The sequence below is a fragment of the Pipra filicauda genome, unplaced genomic scaffold (genome assembly GCF_003945595.2).
Source record: "Pipra filicauda isolate LSUMZ 115617 unplaced genomic scaffold, ASM394559v2 scaffold139_size1960392_pilon, whole genome shotgun sequence".
NCBI classification, from domain to species: domain Eukaryota; kingdom Metazoa; phylum Chordata; class Aves; order Passeriformes; family Pipridae; genus Pipra; species Pipra filicauda.
In genome coordinates this window covers 385591-406971 of record NW_024103873.1, presented here as the reverse complement: position 1 = coordinate 406971, position 21381 = coordinate 385591, and the positions used below count along the sequence as shown (strand labels likewise).

The 21381-nt window shown below is 53.4% G+C and overlaps 2 protein-coding genes across 2 annotated transcripts in view; one reads left to right on the top strand and one right to left on the bottom strand.

Annotated features, from left to right (window-relative positions):
• The first annotated feature begins 454 nt into the window (after positions 1-454).
• On the top strand, positions 455-1749 carry LOC114001340 (histone H1.8). Its single transcript, XM_039378500.1, is given in 3 exon segments — positions 455-736; positions 813-1079; positions 1158-1749. Coding segments are annotated over 3 exon segments (969 nt in total). The 3' UTR covers positions 1578-1749.
• A 1618-nt stretch (positions 1750-3367) lies between these two features.
• PLXND1 (plexin D1) overlaps positions 3368-21381 on the bottom strand; it is a 71446-nt gene continuing 53432 nt past the window's right edge. The window contains exons 26-36 of the mRNA XM_027746419.2: positions 17639-17785; positions 16749-16905; positions 16447-16550; positions 15392-15455; positions 14510-14544; positions 13076-13180; positions 12165-12328; positions 10651-10798; positions 7484-7624; positions 6575-6649; positions 3368-5956 (exon numbers count right to left, since the gene is read on the bottom strand). Of these exons, the coding sequence (XP_027602220.2) occupies positions 5840-5956; positions 6575-6649; positions 7484-7624; positions 10651-10798; positions 12165-12328; positions 13076-13180; positions 14510-14544; positions 15392-15455; positions 16447-16550; positions 16749-16905; positions 17639-17785 (1257 nt within the window). The 3' untranslated portion in view covers positions 3368-5839. The remainder of the gene's footprint in view (positions 5957-6574; positions 6650-7483; positions 7625-10650; positions 10799-12164; positions 12329-13075; positions 13181-14509; positions 14545-15391; positions 15456-16446; positions 16551-16748; positions 16906-17638; positions 17786-21381) is intronic.

Sequence of the window (21381 nt, the reverse complement as noted above, 5' to 3'; positions counted from 1 at the left end):
CTCTGGCAAAGGGCACTTGAATTCCCAGCTCCCACCGGGGCGGAGACCAGAGCAATTAGCAGCTGCCAACCAGCTGCCATCCAGGCTGCTCATGAGATAAATTGCAAGGAGGTGAGCTGGGCCTAAGGAGCAGGGTCAGTGGTGCTGTGGGTGGAGTTGGAGCTACCTGTGCCCAAGGCTGTGGGCTCGTGTGTTCTGCTATGGAGCCTCAAATGGGTAAGGGGTCTGCAAGCGCTGCAGGGTCCTGCAGAGCTGGGTCTCTGGTGAGTCTCAGCTTGGGCTCTAGGGCTCACTTTGGGTTCTTGTCGGGCTGGGTCTCTGGGGCTTGGTTTGAGCTCTAGTGGCCACAGTCTCTGTGAGTCTGTAGGGATGAGTAGAGTTATGGCTGCTCAGCTTCTGGGGGCTTTGCAGCCCTTGGAGGTGTGAGTGTCTTGGGGCTGGACCCCAGTCTCAAATGGTGCCTCTTCCAGCCCGACTCCCAGGTCCACTGGTCCTGGGCAGTGTGGCCCGGCGCCCTTCAACCCTGCAGATGGTCAAAGAGGCGCTGCAGGCCCAAGATGAGAAGAAGGGTGCCTCTGTCTTCACCATCAAGCGATTCATCCTGGCCAAGTACCCCATGGAGGATCCTATCCGGCTCAAGTACCTGCTGAAGCAGGTGCTGAGCAAGGGGCTGAGCTGTGGGGAGCTGGTGCGGCCCCACAACTCCTCTGCTGTGGGGGCCACCGGCACCCTCATGGTGAGCAGGGGGCTGCCAGGGCAGCTGGGGGCTGAGGTGCTGCCTGGGCCCACTGACACCCTGCTCTCACCCCCAGTTAGCACCCAAGGAGCCACAGCACAAGCAGCATCTGGGCCAGGCAGATCCTGACAGAGGACAGGCCCCGAAGCCAGGACAGGAAGGGACCACCAAGGACCCCTGTGCCCCTGTGGCTGGTGCACAACAATGAGGTAAAGGGCTTCAGGGGCATGAGCCACCCCATGCTGCCTGGCCTCACCAGGACTCATCCACCACCCTGTCTGCAGGTACCACGAAGCAGCAGCTGACAGCCATGAAGCAGAAGCCAAAAGCAAAGCCCATGGATGTGAGTAGGTGATGGCAGTGGGGCTGGGTGGCTCATGGCATGGCAGCACCCTGAGGTGCTCTCTTCCCTCTCCTCCAGGCCCAGCCACGAGCTGCAGTGAAGCCTGGGAGCGATGGAGCAAAGCCCCCGCGAGCTGCCAACCACCCCCAGGCCCCTGGCACAGGGTGTTCAAGGCCCCCACGAGCTGCTGACCACCCCCAGGCACTTGGCAAAGGGTGCTCAAGGCCCTGTGGGGCTGAGGCTGCAGGAAGGAGCAAAAGCGACAGCTCTGTGGGTGCTGGGACAAAGGGGCCCCAAAAGGTCCCTGGGGGAAAGAGCAAGGGGAAGGTGCTCAAGGGGGCACAGCAGGGTCCCCTCAAGGCACAGAGGGGTCAAGGCCAGGCGAAGAAGCCCCAGGTGACCCCAGGAGCCAGGCAGGGGGAAGCCAGGCTGCAGAAGGCAGCGTCCCCTGGAGAGGATAGAACGGCTCTGTCGGGGGACCCAGACAGTCTCACTTAGCCCTGCTTCAACTGGCCCCAGGCCCTTAGGGTCTGGGCTGCTTTTAGTCCCCAGGACAGGTTTTAACTCTGTGTTTACCTTCTGCTAATAAAGCTTCTTTACTCACCTCATAGAATGGCCTGACTGCTACCCTGGTTGTGGGCCCCTGCCCCTGGGCTCCCATTTCCCAGCCCTGGCCTCATGCTGCATGGCATGGTAGTGAGTTGATACTGCAGGCAGCTGCCTCTCTGCCTGCCCTCATGGAGAGGTGCCCTGTCTGTCCCTGTGTCCCCAGCTGTGGTGCCAGGGGTATGCTGGGCTTTGGGGGCTGTGTGTGTGTGCAGGCTGGCAGTGATGGCCTGGGCAGGGGCCCTGGGACCCATGGGACACAGCATGGTGGCACCCACGGGAATGGAGAAGCTCAGGCTTGGCCAGTACTGCTGGTGTGGACTGTGAGGTGTCGAGCCCTCTGCCCTCTTGGCTGCCCTTGTGCTGATGCCTGGCTGAGGTGGGATTATGAGAGTGCCAGGGTGGGAGGTCTGGGTGCATGCCATGGTCCCGAGCACTGGGGGGAGCTGCGTGTGCTCTAACTATAGTAAGAGAAAGATAGAGGTGTTTTAGGGCTCAAAAATGAGTTTGGAGTGCTTGCTGGAGCCCCCAGCATAGTTTGTGCTCTTGTTATCTGTCTGTGGCACAGTTCCCACATCCAAACCTGTCTTGTGAGCTCCTGTGGGTCAGTGTATGACACTTTCATTTAATAGCTTCAAATGCCTGAATTTCTCTTGCTCTGCCCAGAGCAGAGCCCTTCTGAAGGTCAGGCTGATCGTGTAAAGGGTTACAGTCCTCCTGGGTGGGAGAAAATAAGTGGAAGTAAAACTCTTCCTAAAGAGGATTTCACTAATCTGCAGCTGGCCTTGCCAATGCCCTCCAAGGCTCCTGGCCTTGCTCTGGGGCTTAAGCAAGAGCTGAGCAAACTAACTTCTCTTTAAACTTCAGCCTTGACTATGTTGATCCATCTTTAAGGGAGCTGGAACTCGTGTCCCTCCAGGGACAGGGTGGGGAATATGACAGCAGTAACTGAGCTGAGTTCACTGGATCCTCTGACAGTGGTGGCCTAACAGAGCCTCGCTCGCCCATGTGGCAATGTCCCAACAGGGCAGGGAAGGGGCTGTGTCCTCCCTCCTCACCATCTGCAGCGTGAAACGTGCAACTCTCTTGCTTTGAGAGAGGCCGAGTCATTTAATGGCTGGATTTAGCTTTACTAAGAATCAACTTCCTAGCAGGAGAAAAAAAATCCCTCCAGTGTCTGGAAAGTGCAGCTTTTACTGGAGGAGATGGAAGAGCATGGATTTAGCAATGCCATGGTTATTAAGGCCCCTGGGCCAAGCTGGTGTCAGGGTGCTGAAGCTGCAGCCTGGTCTGACAGTGTAGGGAGGTGCTGGCTCCCCAGGGCTGGGGGGAGGCACTGTCCTGTGGACTGGGCAGCTGGCAGAGGTGAGGGTGCCCGGCCCCAGCTGCTGCTGTGGGGCTGCTGGTCTTCACGTGTGCAGCACAGTGTCAGTCAGTTCGGGTGCCAGTCGTCCGCTCCCACGCCTCTTCCAGCGGGAGCCGTGGCACCGGCTGTGGGAGTGCTGTGTGGCCACAGCGAGCTCTGCAGCTCAGAGAGGTACAAACCTGTCTCCTGCAGAAACAAGGGGGTTCTCACTGAGCTGCTGACCCTGCCCATGGTGTGCCTCGTACATGCAAGGCTCGTCTGTGCAGGTGTCTTTCATGCGTGTACTCTGCACACACAGGGGCAGGAACTGCACTCCACAGGTTCAGCACCTAGTTTTATTACAAAGATAGGCTTTGCCAGGAGTTTGCCACTTCCACTACACAGCAGGTAAGGGCACTACATCCACAACACGTGCCAAAGTTGGAAAACATGTTACAAAGGGCTCAGGGGTTCAAGGCAATACAACACTACAAACCCTCGAGCTTTTGCTCTGTTAAAGTTGTTCCTTTACATGGCTGTAGCAAATACTTCTTTTTTTTATTTTTTTTTTGCTTTGATAAAAATTAAATAATAAAGCAATAGCCTCAATACACAGCCCAGTCACAGCACCTGGAGGCAAACCCTACTTGCTCTTGACTCACTTGTTTCCTTTCCCTGTAACAAACAACATGGGGCTACAGCTCCATGGCCCTTTCCCTGCCTCCAACCAAACTCAACATTCTCTGCTACCTTGTTCTTTCTTGCCCTTGCCTTCCCTGTGCTGGGCCTGCCTAAATCTCTGTCAGCTATTCACAGTCTCTAACAGAAAAAAAAATTCAAGATTTTGTGAAATCACTTTCAAAATAAAACGTAGCCCAGCTACATTCTTAAGAGTTTATATTCTGAAGCCACATCCTCAGCAAAGACATTGAGACCTCTGCAGTGTAAGTACTTTTTCTGTAATTCTCTTTAAAAAACCCCCTCTGTTCTTCCCCTTTCCCTTCCCTCCCTTCCCCCCTTTTAACATACTGGATAAAGTCTATCATTTGTTTTAAAATAGATATCTATGTACACATACACAACTCCGATGTTGCGGTTTCTGACAAATGTGGCATTACTGGAAACAATGGAATGGAGGCCACCTGTCCATGGCAGAGTCACCCAGGAGTACTTCTGGTGAACAGTTATCTAATACCAGGCTGCATCACTGTCAGTTGAATGACTAACAAAGGCTCCCCTTACACCCTCCTGCAGTGAGGTAGTAACTTTTTCTTTGTTTCTTTCCTATTTGGCAGTTTGAACCATGGCATCTGCGGAGGGCCAGCCCTGTGGGCAGGAGCCTTTTCCCATGCAGGAATGCTGGCTTCGAGCACATGGCGTTGGCTGTACCCAGCCTCTTCAGAGGGGCCTGTGTGACACTGGAGACCAGAGTGGTCACAGCTCCCCGGGCTGCAGGAAAGAGAAGGGGCCACCAAGCTGGGATGGGGTGTTGCCCCAGTGCAAATGCCACAGGGCGGCAACTGCAGTTTCTGGTCTTGGATGAGATCCACTGGTCTGCCAGTGGGACCTTCTCACTGACCCTGGCCTAAGCCTGAACACAGGCTGGTAACACAGCCAAGCCCCCCTCTCTTGGCTGCTCTCAGGTATCAGCCACGGGGGCTGGGCCTGAAGCAAGCAGAACAGGCTGCTTTAGGAGACACCTCTGCAGCACTGACCTTGTGTTTGGTGATGGCCACGGGGAGAGGCAGAGAAAGGGACAATGCTACCTGGTGTTTGCCCTGTGTGTGGCTCGAGGCCACTGTCAGAGGGCTGTCAGCAGGAGCTGGCCCTGTTGGCATGAAAGGCATTACTGGGTCAAGGTGCCACAGACACTGGGGGCAGTGCCACAGACACGTGTTGAGCCAGTGCAGCGAGGCTGGGAGCAAGGGCCACGGTCCTTTCCTCACCCTCTGTCTGCATCTGGTCTGGACAGGACCATGCCTGCGACGAGCTGGTTGGGCAGTGGGATGTTTGCCTACCCACTGCACCTCCAGCTTGCTGTGCATGAGAGACAAGAACCCAGGGAAGGGGGAACAGCCCTTCCCACACCGTCTTACATGGATTGCACTCCCTCTGGCACCCAAACAGCTGTCTCTGTTAGGGATAAAGTGCTTTCACCATGCCTTAGCTGCTTGGGAAGCAATTGCTTTGTCTCAGCCCCAAGTTCCTCATGTTGCCCAAGTCCCAGATGGAGGGGCAGTTATGTTTACACATACAGTACAAAAATTAAAAGGCACAAAAATACACAGAATGCAGCAGATAGTGAACAGCTGATAAGAGTCCCTGGTGTTCGAAAAACAAGGATGTTGGAGGGATGGAGTGGAAGGGAACTCAGGTGTTGCTCTGATGGCCTATGCTGCCTCTGCTCGTTACTCCCTGAGGTGACCCTTCTGCTTTGTGTCTGTTGTTCCAGCCTCTGCAGCCCCATCCCTTGTCCTGAGGAGCCACACGCCGGGATGCAGGGAGTGCTGACTGCTCGGGTGCTGACCAGAGGGAAGTGGTGAACTGAGCTTGCCCCAGGTGTCACACCTCCATTTCTGGCTGGCAACAGCAAATAAATTATGGGTGCCACAGTGGATACCAGAGGAGTTTGAGCTGCTCTGAAAGGTGTCTTGTGGCCTCTTGTGATGTGAGGGAGCCCTTCGGCCATGGCCAGGACCACCCCCACCACAAGGCTGGTTTGAGGATGACCACGGTGTGCCTGCAGCTGAAGGCAGGTTCCCTGTGGCACTGTGCTGCAGGAAAGGTCACTTCCAGGGCTGCAGCTGGCCTAGGCTTCACTGCAGCACTCGTAGATGTTGTCCTCCATGAGCGCAATCACTTGCTCGAATTTGTGCTGGAGCTGGGTGCGCTTCGTTGTGGGGTTGGCATCCAGGGCAGCCACGATCTGTGGGTGACATGGGCAGGTGGGTGGATAAGGCAGTGTAGGGGTGCCCACCCGCCAGCCCAGTTCCTGCCGTCAGCCCTGTGGAGCCCAAATCCCAGCCATAGCTGGAAAGCCCACCCTGCCCTCCAGCCCCTGCACAGCTGCTGTCCTTGGGCACAGCTGGGTCCTTGGCCAGGGCTGGGAGAGGAGGAGAATGTGGCAGAAATGCTCTGCAATAATGGAGCTGAGGGTGCAGCACCAGCCTGTGGGGTGCAGGGGGGCAGGAGCCAGCCAGGGCCACTGCCTTGGTGGGGGTGGCGGGTGCATGTTATTTTGGGGGTGGGTGGACTGTATCTGCATGTTCTGCCCTCTTGAAAGCACCTACACATCAGGCAGCCCTGCTTCAGCGCGGCCCAGTCAAACACCGTTAAGACCAGCTGGTAATAGCTGGCCTTCTCTTCCAAGAAGTTGCCAGCCAAGGGACACAGAGCAAGTGCATCTGCATGTGCATCTACTACATATGTGCTGGGACTATGCAAACCCTGATAATCCCTGTTCTGTGGGACTGCATGCAAGTGTCTGATTATGGAGTTACCACAGCAGGCATGCTGAGACCCGAGTGCCCTGAAACCCACTCACCTGGGAGCGGTATCTCTTGGCATACTTGTATATCTCAGCCATGGCAACGTTGGTGTTGAACTCATTCCGGTATTTCTTTATAAAGACAGAAAAAAAGAGAGGATAATATTAACAGGATGCAGCATCTGAGTTTCAGCCCAGCCAGCTGGCAACAACTACATTAAAAGCAGGTTTTGCCTGGGTAATTTTATTTCTGTTGTGTTGGTGCAGCCAGATTCTTGCCTTTTTCCTTTAAGGAAGGTGCATTTGCTTACAACAGGACAGGTCTCCATCTTTTCAAAGCCAGCCTTAAATACCCGCTCTGGGTAGCACTGCTTACGCCTCCGTGCCCAAAGCCATTTCACAGGAGAGCAGCACATCAGCTGGGCCGCAGAATGTCAATGGAAAAGTCCTGCTCAGTGCCTGAAGCTAGAACACCTTGGGGAGAAGGTCTGATTCTGAGGAATGCACGGTGCATCACTGGCAGAACTCTGATCCAGAGCGTGGCTGCCAGCTCCCGTGGCTGGTACCAGGGCTGGCTGCCAGCGGCTGCCTGGGACTTGGGGCCAGCCCTGGCAGTTGCGCCCAGGGGCCAGCTGGCTGGGTGGCTGCAGGATTGCAGAGATCCTTGTCCAAACTTCCTGGCTTTTTGGCACTGAATTTCACGCTCAGCTCCCAGTGGTGCCAGAGCTAGTTAGGCTCAAGCGAACTCGTGGGTGTTTACTGCAGCTCTGGCAGTAATTGAAGATGCTTGGAATTAGGTCAGATGAAGTTTATGTGTAGAAGTTTGAGGCAAAATATTGTTTCTTGCACGCTCCTTCTAGCATCCAAGCAGTAGCTGACTGCAGCCTATCTGCATTCCCTGCTGCTCCCAGATGCCAGTAGGACACCAAGCCTGCAGACCCAACCCCATCCCCTCCATCCACTTACCCGCGACTCCTCTGCGAGGTGGGCGTTCATCTCCTGCTCACTCAGTGGCGACATGTCATGGATTTGCTTGTAGTATCGCTGCACTATCTTCCTGTACTCGGGGATCTCCTTGGCATACAGCAGTTTGTTGGTCGGGGAGTCCTAGAGTGAGGGTGAGAGACCAAAATCAGGCCCCGTGTTGTTCCTGGCTGAAAACTTTATCCTGGTTGCTTGACCAGAGTGCTGACCGTCCATCAGACAGGGACCTCAGCTACAGCTAGGTACGGGGAGCAGTCTTGCCTTTGGTCCTGGCTGTCACCAGACAGGACTGCAGGGGAATGGCACCAAGGCACCAAACAGCTCATGGCCTCAAATACATCAAGGATCTGCAGATGGGCACCATGTGCCTGCGGAGCTGCAGCACCATCCTGCTGCCCTTCATCCTAGCATGAGCTGGACATCTGTCAGCTCAATGCCAGAGAAGGGGGTTGGTGGGGATGTGTTTTAAGTTGCAGTAAGAGCAGGCTAAAACCATGCCCAGGGTCAGGCAGGGTGGCTTGCTGTCAGGTGATGCTCTACAGGTGAGGTAGCAGCCCTGCTCTAGATCAAACACTTGTGCTCCATGGCACTGTGTGTGGAAACTGGCAACAAGGGAAGGGCTTCCGCATGCAGTTGCTGGGGTCTCTTGAGCAGCCAGCCTGATTTAAACTGAAGAACAAATTTATCTTACAAGCTGAACTTTGTCAGTTGAAATGGTGCTCTTGGATTTTTCATGTAGCTTTGATTTATTTTGCATTGGCTAACCCAGCCTGCCTGGCCTAAATTGAGTGTACGTAAAGTAATTAACAGAGAATACTGAATACTCTTGATTAATGTCAGCTTGGACACAGCAGCCTTAACCTCCCAGCCACACAACCAGGTTGTACCAGTGGAGGCACAACCCTGCTGCTCTCCTTGCAAACACAGTATGAATGATTTTAACCTCGAGGCAATCCTGCCCTGCTGATATCATTACCCTGGGAATGAACTTGGCTGACTGGCCTAGTGTTGGATCCCCAAGGGGGAGCGCCCCAGGCTCTGGGACATTGAGAGGTGTGAGATCACCGTGTCCTGCCACCCTGACACTGGTGTGTGGGACTGCTCTCCAGTGCTCTGACAGGGGGAGAGGGGACCTGCTGAGGAGATGGTGCGGGGGGCTCTGGCTGCAGGCAGCATCCTCAGCTCTGTCAGGCAGGAATAGGGGAGCCCGGGGTGAATGCAATCTGCTGCTGCAATCTGTAGCATGGCTAATGCTGTGGGGGAAATGGGAAACGGGCACCAGGCTGTGGCACCAGATCTCACAGCAGTTTATTTTCAAACCCAATGACAAGGCATTACGGGAATATGGCCAACTCACAGAACTTGCTCACAGCATTATTTTTTTTTCCCTTGGAAGCACAAAGGAAACCCATGCTGCCTCTTTTTTAAGTTTTTTTTAATTTGTGTCTGATTTGTCTGTAATATGAAGAGATGGGCACTGGTTTATTAACCGCTTGTGCACCGCAGATGTACAGACTGAGTCTGCTCTCACTTTTGTAGTACTGAGAGCAATGTGCTGAAACGAAGGGAAGAATCCAGCCTGGAAAACGCTGTGATACATTGCGTGTACATGCAAGCTGATTTTTAGGCTGAGGATTTATTCTTCCCACATTACTCAACAATTCCTTCACTTATGCTATTGTATTCCTGAAAAATGTTTCCATCTGCTGTCTGACTCCAGCTGACCCCTCTTCCCCTCATCCGCTGCTTGACAAGGACAAATTGTAGGTGTTTCATAACACATGCAAAAAAAAGACCAAAACCCAAACAAACAAAAAATCAAGCGCTCATTAGATCTTCCTCCAGCATTAACCTCTCCCAGCAAAGGTTTCCTGCAGCTCTGGGGCTGGGGGCACAGCGCCCACCCCCACCCCCTCGCCGCAGGGTCCCCCCCCATCACACTCTGCCGCCGACAGCGATTTACAGCGTTTCTTAATGGAACTTACGTCAGGAAGTTTCAAATGTCAACACCGCGCTCAGCCAAGGCCGCGGGGAACAGAGAACAGAGAACATGCCGTGGGTCGTCCTGCCGCTGGCTGGCCCCGCAGGACCATGTGCAGGGCCTGAGGGTGGGAGAGGGGACCTGGTCCGTGCAGCCTCGCGTTCTCAGCTCCCCCGGTGGTGTGTCGAGCCCGCCGGGCTCCGACACCGTGCCGGGGATGGCCAGTGTGGGATGGAGGCGCTGCACTGGAGGAGAGCAGCAACTGCGGCAGTGCCTGCTGAGTGCCTTCCATGTGCTGATGGATGGTGTCACCGGGATGGCCCCGGGCAGCCCCACACCGCCAGGTGAGCCAGGCCTGCTCTGTGCTGCCTGGGCAGGCACAGCCCGTGCTCCTGGAGGATTGGGTCAACTCCTGGGCTTCTTGCAGCTCTCCCAGGTGAGAGGCTGTGCAGAAACCACCAACAGCAACGACTGAAGCTTCACCTGGAGCTACATCATTTTCCATCCTGTCACTAGGAGCTTACGTTGTCCCTCAGCTGCTTTACGGGATCATTATGCTGATGGTGACCCCTAAACCAGCCTTGACAGGGAATTGGGCTCCCCTGTGGGGTCTGCCCATGCCCCGTGTTGGTGCCCTGGGCAGAGCTGACCCCCACCTGTGCTCACCTTTCCAACTTACGCCCCTGCCTGAGACAACAGCAGAAATGTTTGCCTGCTCCAGCAGCAGCTCAGCCGGGTCAGGAAGCATTTTAGACACAGTGCCGAGTCAGCGGGTGCTCTCCCACAGCTGCAGGAGAGCTCATGGAGCCGATGGGTGAACCTCAGTGCACAGCCCAGCAGCTGGTCTTCCCTGACCCTCAGAGCCCCCTGGCCTGGGGCTCTGCCCTGTGTCAATCCTGCCTGTGACTGTGTGTCCCTGCTCCCTGGCCACTGTTTGTGACAAAGGAGGTGCGGATTTCCAGCTCAAGCCTGAACGAAGGGGTAGGGAAGGAGGGGAGAACGCATCCCTGGAGACAGCCAAAACTCAGCTGCATGAGCCCAAGCAATGGCTCCAGGCAGTCCTGCTGTGGGGAGGCCAGGCTGGTGACCTCTGCCAGTCCCTGCCCACCCGGACTGGTCCGTTCTGCGGCTGCCCAAGCAGGAGCTTGGTGTCCTCGCCAGACAGTACCTTGCCCAGCTGCAGGTCGGAGAGGGAGCAGGCGTCGATGAAGGCCTGGGCGATCACAGACAGACAGGCATCGATGTGGTCTGTTTTGTCAATGTCAAAGACAAACTGGGGGTTTTTCAGGATGTTGACCCAAAACCTCAGCGGTAGGCTGCAAAGAGAAGGATCCAGGAACACACACCAGGTGAATTTTTGTGTTTTAGAGGGACAGGGGAGGAAATGCAGGAAAGATGATGATAGAAAGTGAGTAGCAGAGAGAAAAAACTGAGGAGAGAGATTCTACTATTTAATAACCCCAGTACAGATTCGATCCCTGCCTTGACAGAGGGGCAGGAATGCACCTTCACCCCAGAGACATTTCTACAGGCTGGAGGATGCAGCACAGACAGGCAACTGCACGTAGAGCCTCCTCTGGGCACACATTTGGCCCTGCAGCTCCCGAGGCAGCCGTGGGCCTGGAGACGCACCGGCTGCATGGAGCTGTTGAGTCAGGCTTCCCCCTTGCTGGTGTCACTGGCTTTTCCCTCTTCCCTGACAGTAACCATCATCTGATTCTGATGGTGAGCCTGGCCCCGTGAAATGCATTTCATATGTCTTTTTTTCTGCTCTCTCATAATTTTCTTCTCCAATTACTTCACTTCACTGCTCATCTGGCTACAACACAGCTTCAGTCTATTGCTCGCCCTTCCTACTGTCCCTCTGTGGCAGCTGAGGAGCAAAATCTTTGCTCTGCAGGCCTAATGAAGGTAGCAAAGGGCAGGCAGATCTGTAGCCCAATGGTTGTGCCTGCATGCCTGCTTTCCCAGCCAAATTTGGTTTCAATTTTCACATACTGGGCTGGAAACAGTTACTGTCCCCACAGCCTGAGAAGCTCTAAACCTTTCCTTGATGCTCCCTCCCAGCTCCCTGCTCTTCCTGCTTAAAATCTCTGCTTTCTTTCCTGCTTTATTTCCCCTTCACTTTGGGTCCCCCACCCAAATCCCACTGCTCATCACATCCCTCAGCGCCACTCTGGCTGGTCCCAGTGCTGCAGTGCCCACCAGCACGACACTATCACAGCATCAGCTCCCAGAGTCCCGTGGTAAGTCAGAGAGAAGTCAGGAAAATTGCCCTGGAGGGCTGAAAAGCCAGAAAGCAAATGAAAAGGAGCCAAATATGCTGGTTTTAAAACATCCATGACTCAGTCTCAGATCTCCAGTGCTTGGAGCTAACACCACTGCTGTCTCCTGTCATCCTGTTTCTCCTTTCATTATTTTTGTTAGTGTGCCAGTTCCTTCTGCCCTTTATCTGTCCATGCCTCCTCTTCCAGCTCGCTGTTCCCATGAGCCCCGTTTTTGTTTAAAGCTCTCCAAGCCTGTCTTTGGCCTCATCTTTTGCTACCACCTCTGCCACCCTCCCTGTTTTCCAAATCCCTCTTCTACTTTTAGCAACCTAATGATTGATCTGGGACACCAGGGCTTTGCAGCTGCTGCTCCTGAGAGATGGAAGGAAGAAAAGAAAGATTTCTTCTTCCAAACCTGTTGGTCTTCCAGATGTGCAGAGTGTCAGGGTCTGTGATCCCTCTCTTCTCTGCTTGCTCCTCTAGGAAGTCAAAGAAATACTTCACGGCCACAGGCGGTTTATCATCTCGGATACTGAGAATGGCTTTGAACAAGTCGTCCAGGAACTTCTGGAGTGTGCCCTGCAGGACAAGGACAAACTGGAGCCCGGGGAGAGCATTCGAGCCCAGGAGAATAGCAGAGGGGCTGTGACTGCTGTGCACAAGGGGAAACACTTTGCTGCCAGTTGAATAAATCAGAAGAGAAAGTGGATGCCAAAGCAGGGAGGGAAAGGTTTGTTTGTGCATAGTGATATAATTAACTTGCATTTGGGTTTAATTTCTTCTGGCATTGAGATTTTCTTTTTTACTGCTGGGATCTCACATCTGTGGTTGTTCTGCACAGCACACACAAAGAAGACTAGAGACTGCTGGTCATCCTTGTGATCTCTGCTCCAGTGAGGCACCATGCTGGGATTAAAGATGGTCCGGATCTGACCTATCACACAGACATTCCCCCTGCTCCCACAGCTGAGCATCTCCACCTCCTGTCCCAGCAGGATCTCTTGCTGGAGGGATGGGTTCAGGTCTGAGCTGTGCACCACGAGCCCCAAGGCAGACAACCTCCCTTTCCTCTGCACAGACCCCAGTCCAGCCCAGGGAGATCGTGTGGGGCGTCATTCAGAAGTGAGGGCAAGCTGGGAAGCTGGAGGGACCTGAGGAGCCAGAGGTGCCTGGCAGCCTCACTAAACGTGCTCCAGCCATCCAGGACAGGAGTCCCAGTGCCCCCTGAGAGACCGGCCCCGCAGCGCTCCTCCCCGGAAGCAGACTTCTCCCTAGGGACAACAAACAATCCCACCTGCCACGAACGGGGGGCCACCTGGCTCCTACCTTGGTGGAGAGCAGCCGTGTCAGGTAGATCTCTGGAAGGACTTTCTTCCTATGGCTCTGCCTGTGGGACTTCTTATGTTCCACTGATTCATCGGTTGGGAGAACCTGGCCCCAGGTAAAACACACGGTCAGAACACTCCTCTCTGCAAGTGTCACACTGAACTTTCCTTTCACTATAGAATTTCAACTAAACATAAAATTCAATTAAAAAGCAATTACTGTTTTAGAAACACACCTTTATATGGCTTTTAAAAAAGTGATTTAAAATACTCAGTTTTTCTGACATTTGTTTCTCCTGTGCTCTTTATTGCCTCTCTCATGCTAGACAAAGGAAACGAACCCGTCCATCTCCCTTTGCATGCTGGCCTGCTCACCCCCCCCTCGAGCTCTCCCAACCCCATGTGGCTGCACCTTGGGCTCCCAGTAGCAATGCACATGGTGTCTGCAGAAACCAGTTTTCCTAGGATTTTGAAAAAGCACAATATGTAGGAATATTGGCTTTTTCAAAACAAAAATGAATATTCCACTAGTCAGGTAAGTGAATTACTGCTCTATAATGACAAACCAAGCCACTGACGTCCATCCTGGCACTGTTTCACATGCGAACAGTTGGTTTCCCATCCCTTTTCCCTCCTTGCTCGGCACGTGTGCGTGTGTGTATGTGCTTCTACTTCAGCATGGAAACACAAGCAGAGAAAAGAAATCCCAAAACCAGGCTATAAAATATTGTTGTTGTCCATAACACCTTTTCTTGTAGCAGCTTTTAGCAGCATTTAGCACTCTGTGCTTCCAGAACAGCACACCAGCAGGAACCATGGACGTGCCCAGCCCGGGAAGCAGGCTGAGTGCCAGGAGCTCCCAGCAGGTGACTTGACTGAGGTGTCACAGGATGCTGCTGGCAGCACTGTGCCACGCCATGCTCCAGACGTGCTCCTGAGCTCTCTGTGGCTGCCCACAGCTCAATCAGGAACAACAATTTCTCTGCCATCCCGGTAATTTTTTATTGTGTCCCTCAGTACTAAAGTTTGTCTATAGATCACCTTTCTGCACCTCATTGTGCCCTGCTGAGGAGAACTAACAAACCTTGATCCAGCTTGTTCGTCATATCTGACACTCCAGCCCACAGATATAAGTTAATGTCAGCAAGGTTGAGAGTTTCTCCTCTTTCAACACATGCTCTGAACAAACAGGACCCACTGACTCCAGTGCAGGAGAGAGGAGGGATCGCTGCACACTCTGTCAGCATCCTTGCTGTCATGGCAGCAGGACAGATCTGGGGGAGCAGAGCCCCCTGCGTGCCAGTGCCACTGCAGAGTGGGTGTCCTGGAGCAACAACTCTGCTTTTCAGAAGCAGTTCCTGGAGGGCAGGAGGGGAGGGCAGCCCAGGCCCCCACACACAGACGGCATCCCTGCAACCAGGAGCAGGATACTTACCAAGTGGAAGTACTTCTCCGTGTCCAAATCCTTCACTGTGAAGAAGAAAGACACAGGGGCTCAGTCGAGGGACCCAAACTGAAACCCACCTCTCCTGGTGCCCTCAAGAGGCATCTGAACTCCAAGACTGAGCTGGTGTTCTCACCACAAGTGATCTCAGTGTTTCTCCTTGGTTTTGGGCTGTTCATTGCATTCTGGGGCACATGGCAAGTACCTTAGGAGGTACTTTAAGGGGGACCTGCAGTCTCCCAAGGTGTGTTTTAAGAGGGACCCAAGAGCAGGATGAGCACACGGCACTCCTGCACGGTGGTGCCCTGCTGTGCCCTGCCATGCCCCGTGCTCCCATGACTGTCTCCCAGTCTCATCATCAGGGCAGCTCAGCCCTGAGCAGCTCCTCGCCCCGGCAGAAAAAGGACTCCCACTGCTGGGCCCTGTGCAGGCAGCCTGAAAATGGAGTTTGAAATTCCTTGTTCAATGTGGATTTTTGTCTCCCTTGTGTTTTTTTTTGACTCTGCACAGCCTGAAACCTAGAAATGTGCTGGTAAGAGACTGAACATGTGTAAATGGGAGGGAGAGGGCTTTTCCAGCCAAGTGGTTTCAGATTCTTCCTTTTTCTCACTCTGTCAGCACAGACTGGATGCAAACCCCCAGTCAGAGTGTGAGATGGAAGGTGCAAACACCTTGAAGGCTGGGAGAGCACTCTGCACCCCACCAAGTAGGAACAGAAGGAGACTGGATAGCACATGTTTAGGGCCACGGTATCCCAGTGCCCAGGCATGGGGCCTGGCAGTGGCTCCCAACATCCTGGCCAGAGACAACCTCTGACAGTACAAGTGTTCCTGCCCAGTCACCAGAAGTAGGGGAAGAGGAGCAAAAAGTTACCTCTGCTCAGTGTGGTGTCCTTCTTGTCTGACAAACTCATGGCCAGGGATGCCCCTTCAGGGATCTGTGGAGGAAGGGAAGAGCAGGCATTGATGATGGGGGCCTTAACGGTGCCTCCGCAGCCCCGGGGAGAACTCAGGAGCTGGGGGATGCTGGCTCAGTCACGGTTCTGCCACGAACGTCCCCTGCACCCACCCTGCCCTGCCCCTGAGCCCAAGTGGGAACTGGCAGTGACGGCACTGCCCTACATGGAAAGAAATTTTCAATGCAAATACAAGATAGCGAGGTTCTCAAACCCAATGGGAATTGGGCATATACGTGTTTCCAAGATGCATTTTTGGATGAGAACTCCCGGTAAGTTGAAGAGGAGGGAGGGTTGTGCTGTGCAGGTGCTGGTTTGCCTTTCCCCAAACGGCAGAAGGAACGTGTGGGGCCGGTGCATCCCCTCTGCCACAGGGTACCATGGCAGCGTTACCCCGATAACCATATTAACGAGCTCTCAGCTCCGCTTTTGTTTTCTGTGCACAGCTACAGACCAGTGAGGATTATGCTCCTAGGCATACCAGGGAGTATGGAAATCATGTAAATATTTCTGGTTTCATTTAATTTTAACACAAAAACAGTCAAGGAAACAATCTGATTCACCACATATCCCCGCATTTTTGGCCTCAGCTCCTGGATGGCATCCCCAGCCTCTGCTCTCAGGGCAGGCATTGAGTCGTAGCTGTGATTTCAGCAGGAGTGCGGATCAAGAGCAGAGTGATACTAATCAGCCAGGCTGGTGGCCCTTGGGAATAGGAGGTTTTTCCCCTCCTCTTTCTGTTGTCAGTAATAACTTGTTTTGCATGAAGAGTGTTTAATTAGTTTCTGTGTGTTGCAATATTAACGAGATGCTCGCCAGGGCAGATGTCTATTCCCTGGAAGCTCTCACGGAGCTATGGCAACCTCCCTGCTTGTTCCTGATGATCCTGTTTTTGGAGGGGAACTGCAGCTCTCCCCGGAGGCCAGGCAGGCTCCAAGGAGGTGAAGCTCCCCTGCGGCACCGGCAGCTTTACCTTGTAATGTGCTAATGTGTTGAGTTTCTTCCTGCCATCCTCCACCACCGACGTGTCATCGAGGTCCCGCAGGATGTAGCTGTCGGTGCTGGTGGCAAACCACTCTGAACACAGAGAGGGGAGAAGTGAGACCCCAGCCCGAAGGAGGCAGGTGCCAGGGGGCCTGAGGTTCCAGGGACCGAAAGGCTGCCCTGATGTCTGCCCCCTGTCAGCACTGCTTCACCCACTGCTCTGACAGGCACCAACAGCTGCTGTGCAACATCAGGTGCTTCATCTGGTTTCACGGACTGGCTGGTCCTTACCAAGGTCAACGTCTTCCACCCTTGGCCACTGGGAGTAGGGGACGTTCTTGCAGAAGGCCTCCAGAATCTTCTCCTTCACTTGGCTGAGTGTGTCCGTGTCCATGGCCCTGACACTCAGGGAGTCCATCCCACAGCCTTGGAAGGAGACGTTGAGGTTCTGCAGGCAGAGGCTGTTATTAGGGGTGACCTGCCGGGTCCCGCTGGCTCCCAAGGAAGCTCGGAGGCTGCAGTGCCTACACAGCTCTGGCTGGTGTGCCCTGGGCCGCGTGCTGATGGAAATCAGGCTGAACTAATGTGGCCATTGAGGCTTTACAGCATGAGAGGTGCTGATTTACAGCCCTGGGGGCTGAGGGCCCTGTTTGTTGATGGAGCCAGGAGGACACAGGGAGCGACACCACAGCCCCCCCTCATGCAGTCTTGCTAATGGGGCCTGGCCCTGACGCAGAGACCACTGCAGGGCGGGAGGAAGGGTCAAACCCCATCACCAGCCATCTCCTCAGCCGCTTGGCTTCAATTGGTGACTAATGTGGCTGCCAAGGCTCATTGCTCAGCCTCTGCCTGACGCAATGGGCTGAGCTCCACTGCTGAAATGACCTCTAAACAGGATGGGTCTACTGCGCTGCTGGAGCCAACTGCCAGCACCACCAGTAACCAGCTCAAGAACTACCGAACAGCGAGACAGGCAGCTGTGAGGGGCTGCAGGCTGCCAGAGAAGCCTGCTCAGAGCTCAGGGAGGCACAGCTACCACCTAGGTTGCAGCCAAAAGCTGCAGGCAATGAGAGCAACTCTTGCTATCAGAAACCCTCTCCTCTTTTTGTCCAGGTTCCTCCTCGTCATACAAGCTGTGCAGACCCAAATACTGAGCACAGCTCCAGTACGTGGGTACTCACCCTTGGCTTTGCCTCAATGTTCTCCCTCAGCAGCCATTCCTCGTTGAGGGTGTACCTGGCTTTTCCTGTAATGGCATCGATGGAACCTTTGTTAATCTGCTGTTTGATGGCACAGATCAGCAGGAAGAAGGGCTCTCCAACCGTCTCCTGGAGAAAGGAAAGACCAAGTCAGCAAACAGGACGCAGTGGTGGTGTCTCCATCAGCGACGTGGCAGGGACAGGCTCTGCACGGACACTGAAAGTGCCTCCGCATACTGAGGAGCAGGAACAGCCCACCCCAGGTGCTGTGAATGCCCAGTGGGTGCCATCACCCCCAGCTCCCACCAGCATTTCTCCGAGGCTGCTCAGAAGTTTTCAGACTTATGGCACCGTGACAACGCAGATGGGGAAGAGGACAAAACAGCCGACAACAGCCGCAGGCCATTTTTGGGGATGCTGTAATTGTCAGCATCAACATACTCCATCCAAGTTCTCCAGCAAGCACTGGAGCTGTGGAATGTCACTGACAGGCTGGGCCAGCCTGTGCTGTTTGGTGGGCAGAGCTCAGGTGCTGCTCAGAAGGCAGGGGCAAATGCGTGGCTGTGCTGAGCGGGGATGTGCACACACCATGCTTGGCAAAATACAAATGTGCATTAATTTACATGTGAAATTACAGATGAACTTCATGGAGAATCTGACACACTGTGCTACAGAGATGCTTCCTGAACTCTGACAAGGGTGCAGACTGTACAACATGCTGGACTCAGCAGGACAAGGAAGGGCTGATATGCACAAAACTCCAGGTCTGCAGCATCTGGCTTTCTCGTAAATATGTCAGATGAACCCCTCTTTGCACTGCCTGCTTTGCCACTGAACTCCAAAGGAGTGAGCCCATGGCCTCGGTCTGTGGCTCTGGGAATCAGTGTTCATACTTCTCATACCACAGCAAAGCCCTCATCACAGCAAAACAGAGAGGATCCGGGTCAACAAGCTGTTCCCATGCGACAGCAAGTAAACACATCATTTAACTCCTTACATTCATCAAACTTAAGCTCATGGGAGAGAGGTGAACTGTGTCACTGCTGCAGCAAAAACCAAAAACATGACAGGGAGCACCTATTTGTTATGTGGTTCAGCTACACAGCTTAATGCCAGATTTCCGATCCACCTCTGCCTGATGCACTGATGTGCAAGGAAAACATAAGCTATTTTTTTAAGGAACTTTTCAGTACTGCAGTACATCCCATTCTCCCTAATGTTCATGTTCAATTTTCTTCCAATGAGGCAAGTGCAAATTCTGCACATTTATGTAATGGGAGCATCCCCCCCCGGCACACGGAGCCCTGCCATCTGAGAGCCTGCTCAAGACAACAGATACCCAACGGTTTTGATATTTCTCAGCTAGGAGCTGCTAAATCCTGTTCAATCTGCTTCTTAATTAAAACTTGGTGATTCTTTTATTCTAATTGCCCTGTAATTGCTAAAGCAATTAGTTCAGTGTCAATTTGGATGTGCTGCATTTGGCGCGGTTGATGATATGGTGATGCAGGGGGCTCTGGGTGGGCATACGCTGTCTTGTGTCAGCCAGGCAGTCACTTCCTTTCCAAGGGAAACTTCAGGAACGCAGGGAAGCTCCCCAGGTCTGCTGCAAGGGTTTAATGATTCCTGCAATGCTCCTCTGAGCAGGCAGCACAAAATGGGCTCAGCAGCAGGGCTGCAGGTGCTGGAATGGAGGAAGGCACGGCTTCAGAGCATAGAGGAAGGTGAGTCACGGAGGTGGAGAAGCTGAAGATTGCAAAGAGTGGAGAATGTGTCAAAAGACACAGAGAGATTGTTTTGGAGAGAAAGGCAGAAGCATAAAAGAACAAGCAAGGGGACAACACCGACATGGAGACCTCCTCATGCTGCAGTACCACTGTCCCCATATGGTGACCCGCAGGGTCAACAGCCCCCAACACAGGCTGTACTACCAACAGGAACTCCATTTGTGCCGCACGTGAGCAAGGACAAACCCGAGGCCAAACTCGGGGCCAGGCTCTGGAGCCTGCCTGTCTCTGCCATGGGCAGCTCTGGCCTCAGGGAGACCCGAGGGGGCAGCCAGCAGCTCCACAGTGCCTCCACAACCATTAAAAAAGGGCAAGTCCTACTGATACAGGAGCTCTTTATGGCTTGAGACGAGCACAGGCTGCACGGGTGGGGGCTGACTCTGCGGCACTGTCCTGCACACATAAAGCTGCCCTGGCAGTGGCAGGGTGGGTGCTCTGGCACGGTGGGCATTGGGGGTCATCACAGACCCGCTGCTGTGCCCACGGGCAGGATCAGCCCCAGGTCCCCCACAGGGGACACAGTGACAGCGCTCCGCTGGAGAGATGCTATTTCTGTTTGGCTTTCTGGCTTTCAGGCTCAGGAACTGTGGGATGTTACGGAAATCTGCAAAAGTGCTAATCAGACAGCAAATTTCAAAGCAGGGAAAGAAGGGCTGGCAGGCAGGGACTAGAGATAAATTGGCAAACTTGGAAACCTCCTGCATTGTTCAGAAAACTCATCTGGAAAGGAATCAAAACTGTCTTTGGATTTGGCTAGTTGGGAGAAAGGAAGTTTAACCAGAAGAGATCAGTGCTGATTCAGGACAAAAAAAATACTTAAAAAAACACAGTCTGGGGCCTTTTTTCCTCCTATTGTGAATGTATTTTAATGAGACTTCATTTTCATTTTTGACTGAACTGTTATGGGCTCTTAAAGCTACCCAGGGCACCGAAATAACTCTGCAGTAATGGAAAGCACAGTTCAGGCTGGCAGGACTTGAACTGTTCCACGCACGAGGAGCGTGGGAGGGCTTCATTTTTATATGCTTGGGAAAATAAAAAGGTTTAGAGCACAGACTGGATTCACATGTTGCTGCCCTATTAACACAACTCCGACAAGTCATTATATATGTCCTCCCAGGAACATGCTACAGCCATTTCCAAAATGTTTTGGTGAGGCTGGGGTGGGAAAAGCACAGAAAACAGCTGCTTATCCCAAGTGCCTGTTAATTTTGGGACAAATAACTTTGCACTCTGCGAAGAACCAAACCTCAGCGCTATCCCACACGCAAAACTTGGGGAATCTTGGACCCAGATGTAAAAACTGAATTCCAGGGTCTTACTTTTCCTTTAACACCCAGTCCCCTGATCTTGTTAGGAACTAAGCACAGCAGTGAGATACCACGGTATCTCATGGGAAAGGCTTTCTTTTTCAGTTATTTTAACCAAAACTGTAGCACAAAATAAAAACACCGACCATTTTATCTGCGATTCTCACTCAGTTCTGCAGAAACAGAGTTCTGCACTGATTGTGCAAATCCTGCAAGTTCCCTCTGAGCCCTGTCCCTCACAGAAAGCCCCTGCTGGCTCATCCCATTCCCTCACGCACCGAGCCAGCTCCCATCAGTGGTGACTTCACTGCCTTCAGGTGCCCTCCACATGGGCAGACCATGAGTGCCTGTGGCTGGCAGCTCCTTCCCAGCTGAAGACAGCTCCTTCAAATCATTTTCCCCCGAAACACAAATGGACGGGCTGTTAGGCAGAGCATTAATGCGAAACAAATGTTTCAAGCATGTAGCGTTGACTTACAAGGGAAAATACAAGCAGTTGGAATTTTTCCACCGCACGACGGCAGGGACTTTTGCAGCAGCTGTTTCGAATAGACACTGTGATTAATGGGGATAATTCAGGAATGAAAACCAGACCCATCGTCACACGTCTGACAGAGCAGTGCTACAG